Source organism: Agrilus planipennis, unplaced genomic scaffold (assembly GCF_000699045.2).
Source record: "Agrilus planipennis isolate EAB-ADULT unplaced genomic scaffold, Apla_2.0 scaffold1046, whole genome shotgun sequence".
Lineage (NCBI taxonomy): Eukaryota > Metazoa > Arthropoda > Insecta > Coleoptera > Buprestidae > Agrilus > Agrilus planipennis.
In genome coordinates, this window is record NW_020439697.1 from 1 (window position 1) to 8,660 (window position 8,660).

General features: G+C 31.2%; 1 protein-coding gene across 1 annotated transcript; it reads right to left on the reverse strand.

Annotated features, from left to right (window-relative positions):
• Positions 1-1,519: 1,519 nt before the first annotated feature.
• LOC108743557 (transcription factor 4-like) lies at positions 1,520-8,453 on the reverse strand. Its single transcript, XM_018479127.1, has 4 exons — positions 8,349-8,453; positions 8,050-8,242; positions 7,598-7,718; positions 1,520-1,640 (listed from the first exon to the last, which is right to left on the reverse strand). The coding sequence occupies exons 2-4, from the start codon at positions 8,231-8,233 to the stop codon at positions 1,535-1,537; spliced, it is 411 nt and encodes a 136-aa protein (XP_018334629.1). The 5' UTR covers positions 8,234-8,242; positions 8,349-8,453; the 3' UTR covers positions 1,520-1,534.
• Between the last annotated feature and the right edge of the window lie 207 nt (positions 8,454-8,660).

The following is an 8,660-nucleotide window of genomic DNA, read 5'->3' on the forward strand; positions in this document are numbered from 1 at the left end:
ACTTTACAAAATTAATCCTGCTCCAAAATGAAATAAACAGTTTTTAAAAATTTCCAAAATATTATTCCTATTATTGTTTATGCTACGTAAAATTATGAATACAATTTCTCTTAGCTTGTAAGGTTTACCAAAAATTCATAAGAATGAAACTTCTCTTAGACGTTGTTTCTATTAATGTCCCTGTCTACAAAGTTTACAAATTCACTAATACTTTGTTAACTAATAGATTATAATTCAATCAAAATATAGTATAAAGAACTTTATTACTTTCTATGATCTCTGTCGTCTGTTTTACCCGACATGTTTATGAATGAACGAAGAAGAAATATTCAATTACAATAATAAATTTATCTAGATATATGCATTTCTGTTGTAAATATGTTGATGATGCTTTATCTAATTGTTGCTCGCCACTATTGCGATATCAAAATTTAATTAACAAAAGGAAATTGTATAATTTGTTTTAACGCCGTGCGGCGAAGAGCGATTCAGACCAGAGCAGATGGGATTTTATGTTAAAATTGTGAAACTGCAAATACTTTATTTTAATAATTTCTATAAAACAAGGTATTATTTATCATTTACTGTTTGCATCTATTGGTCTCATAAAGAAATATGATTTTTTCAATAGGACCTTTCTAACCTCTGAGTTCTCAACTTATTAACATCATTAAATTTTTAATTTCCAATAAACTTTAATACACTATAATCAATGAAAAGGACAATTTAAAATGAAAGGATGCATTACAAAAGTAATACAATATCTCCAAGATGTATTATACTTGATCATGTACCTAGGCGGTAACGTATGTGGAAAAATATGTACNCATTCCTAATAATAACCGCAAATTAAACAGTCAACAAACAAGTTAGTTGTGGTGATTGTCATGCGATTTACCTAGAACAGACCAGTCGTTCTTAAAACCTTAATGAGCTTACACAGGACTTTCTGAAAACCATAAGACAGATAAAAAGACAAAAAACTGGAATTGCTATAACTTTTTAGAAATAACAAATGATGAAAATTGCAATAAAAATATTATTAATACTCATACAGAATTGTATACACAGAACATATCCCTTCCAATGATCTTGAAAATAATTGTTGGAAATTTTGAATAAAATGCGGGTTATCCAAATATGTACCTGTGTAAGCTAATTAAGGGGTTTTCTATGTTAGTATTCAAATGATTTCGCTGTACTTCTTATTTTAACATTGTCTGTACAATTAACAATGATTTTTCACTCGAAACCTCTCATGAGTATTTATTAAACCCCTTGTTCAAACAATTTACGGTTTTATTATTTTATTTATAAACATATTTCATCACACGTTCACAATTAGTTTTATTATGTGTATTTTTCATACTTAATGAAACACTCGCAATGCTTACCTGTCCAAAGAAATTAAAAATTCAGCTCGTCATATTTTATTTCAAAAGCTTGTTTTCAACAAATAATAAGTGTCTTAAAAGTGAATTTGAATAATCTTACCTAACCTAAGCTAATTTTTATTTGTAATATATTTTAAAATTTAAAAGCGAATTTCTACATACCGTTCTCGAATGTTGTTGGCATGCCTGCGTTCTTTCTCACGCACGGCCTTGTTTCCTGGATGAGTATCATCATCATCGTCATCACTAAACAGGCAAGGTTAATTAAAAATAAAACTTTTTTCTTCTACGACTTCAAAAAGTAATTACTAAAAATAATGTATATTCATTTCACCATTTGTTAATAAATAACTTTAAGTATTTACGTATTATAAAAATAATAATAGATGTAAAATAATTCGAAATACGTAATCCTAAAATGTAGCATCGTGCTACAGATGGCGTTCACTGTGCCGTTTGTAGTATTTACAAAGAAGTTGGTTGCTTATAATTATAATAACTTCTTATGTGTCATTACACTTGCACTGATAATAGAGTAATATGAAAATGAACCGCTTGATCTTGTTTTTAATCCTGTATTTATATCTTGAAAATTCCTGAGACAGCTACTAAATTCTACATTAACAGAATTTTTTATGTAAAAATGTCAAATGTACACTCATAATGAACTTCAGAAATGAGTATGGTTTATAACTGACTTATGGAATGACGTCACTTTACGCTGATTGATGTTTCAAATTATATTTCACTCTATATAACTCATAATTAAAATATCTCGCAAAAAAATCATTTACACTTTTAACGACTACCATTTTTGAATTAACTAATTTTTGGACCTGTAAACTTTTGCTTAACTTCCTTATTTTATACTATCACCTCCTGCACGAGTGCTGTACATGAAAATGCTTTTTGTAAAAAAGTTTTAGAATTCAAAGTTAATTTACAAAATGACCAAATATAACTCTTATATTCTCGAACTGAATTTCAAGCATTGAAGCCGCGGACGCAGTTAGTAAATTATACACACAGTAGTAATTAGCTACCTTGTGGGTAATATTCTCCAAAAAATTATATGCTTAGGGGAATAATAGGAAAATGCATCGGCATAATAAAATACAGTGTTATATGTATATATTTTCTTGGATGAAGTGCAAAATATATAGTTTACTGAAATAATTCGTCATTAAACCTTTCAATTCAAATTAAGTGAAACTCTCCACACCTAATCAATTACATGCGTAAGCAGATTTTCAACTTCTCAAGATTTAAATTGAATATGGGTATAGGCTGAGCACTGTACATAAATAATGCCGCACGTCAATGTGTATTGAGCCGTAACGGAGTGCAGCGGCCGAACGGCAGTGATGCAGGGACGGTAAAATATTTTTTTAACAAAATTATAATAAACATGATAAAAAACGCCGCTACGCAAAAAGAATTTAAGTTGCTAAACGCATTTTATTGATGTCAATTTATTCCCGAATTATACAACTGGTGGGCATTGANCGTAATTTGAAATCACTCAGATGGAAGAGAAGAGAAGAAGAGAGAAAATAGTCGACTGTATGAAGTAATGCTAATCAATAAATTCTTATCTGTCTTATCAAATTGTCTGCTGTGTTGACGATGAAAATGAAAAAATCCTCCTTGAGCTGAAAATTGCTTGCGGAGTCTACACAGTGACGATGCATTATGAGGTAGATAAACTTCAATATTTCAAAAGACCTTTTAGAATTGTTTCAATTTTTGCCACTGATTTCAGAGCATTCCCTATAATACTAATATTCGTGCTGCTACTATTTTCATGTATAAAATGCACTACGCTACACTACACTACAAATATTGTAAAAAAATGTTAAAGTTGGGTTATTAAGGGTTAAGAATTTTTTAATTCATACTAATACTCACCATATGTATACCCTGAACTGTGTTAGTACTGCCTGTCGACACAGCTTGGGAATAAAGAGGTGATGTGGGCGCGTTTTGATTAGGAAGCCAACCCGAAGGCGCCAAAGGTGGAGGTGAACTCACTGGAGTTGATGGAGCAGAACTATAACTACTTACACTAGCTTGTTCTGGAACTGGATACATCTGCAAATGGTAGTACTTATTGTAACGTATTTGTGTCACTTTTAGTGTTATAAGGCTTTTAAGTTAACATGTCTAATGTCCAAGTAACTGGCGAGGGTTATACTCAAGTGGAATCGTATTACTAGTATGACCTAGAACACGTGCTCATATTTGTATCTCGTTGTTTTTTTTTTTTTTTTTTTTGAAGTGAAACTTTTTATGGGACACTATAGGAGTTTCGAAATGAGAGTTAACTCGTACAGTTAATAAATCTGTTAAACTCCTTGTCCTTTTCTAATTACCATTCACCTAAGCAGAGTGAGAGAGGTGGAAAAGGTATACGAAGATCCACACAAAGAGGAGACGCCGAGAATAGTCGCCGGGCATTATTTACTGATGACGACCATGTTACTTATTGAGAGTTTATCGATATATGCTCAGCATATGAGCCAAGCAGTATTTATGTTATTAATTTTATATAAAATTAGGGATTAGTTTTTTTTTAAATACTACTATAATATACAATCTAAAGAAGTTTTACTTCTTACGCGTGTTCACTATACACGCTCGCCCCTTGTTTTTAATAAAAATATTTGTATATAAAACTTGTTCTTTTAATGCAATGCATGGTGCCATGTGTGTAATCCATAAATAAGCTCGTTTAAAATGGATTTTAAACCTCCGGAAAACTTAAATATAAACGAACCTGCTAAGTAGCAAAAGTGGAAACAAAAATTCGACATATTTCTATTGGCAACAGGTAAAACAACAGCCAGTAAGGAAACTTACATTGTCACATTTCTGAATGTACGTTCATTGGAAAAAGAGGTGTTAAAATTAGTTCACTATGCTCACTTTGGCATCGTTAAATCTAAACTTCGAGCATGGCAAATCATGTATTGGTCTAACATTTCTTCAAATATCGAACGACTCATTGCTACTTGTGAGGCGCGTCAATTAAATAGACCTAATAATCAAAAACAAACCTTTATTGCACATTCTATTTCTACTATGGCGGTTCTGATTTTTTAGATTATAATGATTTATTTAGAACATTCACAATACAAAAATACTTACACTATATTATTTATTCTTCATGGGAAACATTGCAATGATAAGAATGTAATGCTTCTCTTTATCGGCCGCCGGGGAGAGACCCTGACTGTTCCATGTCTTACACCTTTTCCTTCATTAATAGTCTAGTCAAAAAGTGTCATTTGGTCGAATTCGGGACCGAATTCACCTAAAGTTATGAACAAGGTGTAAAGTCATCTAGAATGCTTTTCGAAAAAAAAAAACATGTGAGGCTGGTAAAAATTAGAAAAGTTATAAAGAATTCAGAAAAAAAGGGGGTTTCCATTTTTTTGCAAATATCTCAAAAATTGTTGCAGATATTGGAAATCAGAAAAAAGATTCTTAAAAAAAGTCCATCTCCATGAATTGTATGAATTGTATCATTAATATTGNTATTTATATTTATACGAAGTAGGTATTACCAAAAATGTTTTACGCAATACAATGACTTCGTCCGAATAAAAAAATAGCATTTGTTAGAAATGGAATATTATATCTTTAAAGCTAGATAGTTTCGAAATTGATTTTTTTAAAATTTTTCGGCTGCCTGTAATATTGTTTTGAGGTCTTACTCTTTAATTCGTTTATTGTTTTTTTATTAGGAATGCGTACTTAAAAAACTTGTTTTGTGTTTTATTTTGGGAATTTTTATAGTTTCTACTACACCTTTACACATTTTCAAATTTTAAGGTTGTAAGGTAACAACATAACTTATAACCTTTCATTGTAATCATATTTAGACTGACTTATTGGTTATTAATGAATGTTTGTACTGCAAGTATGCAGCAGACAAACTTGTTCGACGTAACATGTGCAACATTATGTATTATAATTTTTTGGCCTACCAAATGCAAGACATCCATACAGTGCGTTTTCATTGAGTGTTATGCCAAAAAGTTACAAAACCTTATTACTAACGGTCCCTAGTATATGCATTATAAATGATCATATTTTACATATATTTGTGTAGTGACATACAAGGCGTCCCAAGCAAGCGGGTTTCTTCGATAACTGCTTTATAGTTGAAGATATCAAAAAAGTTTCTTACAAAAATGGTACCATATAAGTATCCTTATATTATAAAATTTCAAATATACAGAGTGGTCGATTTTTCCTGGGGGCAACCTAACTTCATTGTTTCAAATGGAATGCCTCATTCATTATTTCACTTTTGAATTCCTCGTTAAATATAAATACCACTTTGTTAACCATATATTATGCCTAAAATGCATCGACATTCATGAACTTCGCACTAAAGCAATAAATAAACTGTTGCAGTGCTCTGCGCTATTTTCAATATCTTCGAAACAAAAGCACACAGAGGTGTGTTATTTTCACACATAGCTTATGAAAGAAATGGCCTACATTTCCATTATTAAGGCAAACATGTTCTTGTCAAATAAATTGTTTCGAATTGGCATAACTATTTTTTGTTTTTAATGAAATGCTATATTTTTTGTAAGTTCATAATATGCAAAATTTCATTTCCTTTTGTTACTACCTACAACTAATACTTTTTGAGAAAATTAAACTTTTTAATGATACCAATTTATATCAGGATATCAAGTATGCCTTGGTCGGCGATTCGCTTTATACGTTGTTAATTTCTGGGCTGCCCAGCTATGGTTTTGAGTAAAGTTAAAACGTCAGATACATATATTCATTTCCTTCCGAACAGACAGGGAGTACTTTATATGTCTACATTTCACTGTTCCGCTAGTAACAAACCACTGTAACTCCCTGCGGAAAGCATCTACTCGAGGATTACATCTGTTTGGGTATCACTGAGCATACACTCAAGATGTCATGAGATGATTTCGCCTGCATTCCCCAAGGACAAACCCATATATATCTTTCCATTTTAACTGAAAGCCATAGACTACACAATTCAGAAATTAACAACGTATAAAACGAAACGTTACTTAGCACCTTATCAAGCACACGAAATTGACGTTCGTAAAAGGTGGATAAAAGCAAATCGCTGACCTGACATAAATTAACATTATAAAAAAAAAAATTTTTTTCTTAAAAAGTGTTAGTCGTAGATAGTAGCACCCTTATATTGGACGAAAGAAATAAAATTTTACTCATAATGAGCTGACAAAAAATATGGCATTCCATCAAAAAAAAAAAAATATTTGTCAACTCGAAACAATTTATTTTGGAAGTAGTAGATTTAAAGGAATTAAAAAAAAACATGTTTGCGTTGATAGTGAAAATAGTAGGCCCCTGTGTACTTTTATTTCGGAGAAATTGAAAAATGGCGCAGAGCACTCCAACAGCCTATTTATTGAATTAGTGCGAATTTTATGAAAACTGATTCATTTTAGACATAATATATGATTAACAAAGTGGTATTGAAATTTAAGGAGGAATTCAAAAATGTAATCATGAATGGGACATTTCACTTGAAAAAATGAAGTTAGGTTGCCTCCAGGAAAAATCGGACAGTGTGTATATTGGAAAATAATTTTATGATATGAAGGTACTTTTTGTAAGAAACTTTCTTTGATATCTTCAACTGTAAAGCAGTTATTGAGGAAACACGCCTGCTTGGGACACCCTGTTATGTATCTATATAAATATCTAGGGAGTATAACAAATCAGAATTAGCTTTCTGAAGGACATATAAAATAACAACATAACATATAAATCCAGCATTAACTGTATGAGTTATCTGTACGTCCAATTTTGCCTCTTTGTGAAAATCATTAGCGAGGAGGTACATATACCTTAACGTTGTCAATTACATAAACAATTAACGTTTCTAAAATTTTTAAAGCACCCAGCCACTCGATTCAATAAAAAGTTGAACATATTTCTGAATCCATAACCTTACTTTTTAATTTACACTTAGGTACTATTTCGGATTATTACTCGACCAGTATTCCCTTTTCTTTCATAATAACGTACAGACAATATGAAGTATTAAAAAAAAGTTACTTTTATCCATGACGGATTATAAACACGCCATGTTAAATACCTTACAATTAAATCAATGAGACATCTATTTCTGCATGCAAAATGTAAAGTTAATATAAACTAATAATTTTACTTACTATCTCCTTGATCGCTTTGAAGCTTTAGTTACCGAACCGATGCTAGTTGAATTTGGCTGTGTTATACTATCTACAGAACTAGAGGGTTTTGAATCACTATCAGGAGGCTCTTTCCGTTTTTCTGCAAGTGGATAAAATACATTTTGGAGTAACTCTGACACCTCAGATATTAGTTTGCATGTTGCTTGTAAAAGAAAAAAAAATGAAGTAGGCTGCGACGAAGAAAGCATTTTGAAGGTTTTGACGGATACTCCATTAATAATCAAACAGAGTTGGGGCGAGTTTAATTTAGTATAAATATTTACCGTCAAAGTGACACAGTAATGCTACGTTAGTCGATATACAACTATGCACTAACTGCTTTCTCCAACTTTAAACATTAATGGATATTACGATTTTGTGAGCAAATATCTAAATAAAATTTTATGTGTTCATGTCAAAAGAGGACTTACTATTATGGTGTGTTGTCCTTTCTACTTTAATAGGTTCCGAAAAAGGTACTTCCGATGTAGAAGGGGTATAGTTTAATGCACCTACTTGTGATGCGCTTAAATTTGGAGGTAGCTGTCCTAAATTTATTTGTGACTCCGCATGATTGCGTAAAACATTAATAGCATCGTCTAGTCTTTCCTCCATTCGTGTACCCTGAAATAAAACTAAATTTGAAACATAACCACCCAATTTTAAAAAAGCATCACTACTTATTAGTGAATTAACTAATGGTTATCGGTTATTCAAATGTTATACTTACATTTACCTCTGCATGGTCTCGCAAAAATCCGATGGCATCATCCAACCGTTGCGCTTCTGCTGCAGGCTTTATTCAAAAATAAAACATGCAAAAATAAACATAACATGAAATTAAAAAAAAAAAAAAGTTCTCAACGACAATCAGTCAAAACTAACATTAAATTGAGTCAGCAAACTTTGTTTTTAAACTAATAACATAAAAACTCATTTTTGATCGAAACGTAGTTTCATCAAGAAAATTCAGAGGAACACAAAGAAATGAAAAAGCAATAAAAAAGAAAACTACAGAAGCATAAGCACTACTTTTCAATTC

What these genes read in the sequence shown, in the direction of transcription:
- LOC108743557 (XM_018479127.1), bottom strand. Translation starts at nt 8,233, where the DNA reads ATGGAGGAAAGACTAGACGATGCTATTAATGTTTTACGCAATCATGCG. An exon ending in AAGGACAACACACCATAATA is followed by an intron (nt 7,719 to 8,049) that starts GTAAGTCCTCTT and finishes ATCCACTTGCAG; the next exon opens with AAAAACGGAAAGAGCCTCCT. An exon ending in TCAAAGCGATCAAGGAGATA is followed by an intron (nt 1,641 to 7,597) that starts GTAAGTAAAATT and finishes TTGCCTGTTTAG; the next exon opens with TGATGACGATGATGATGATA.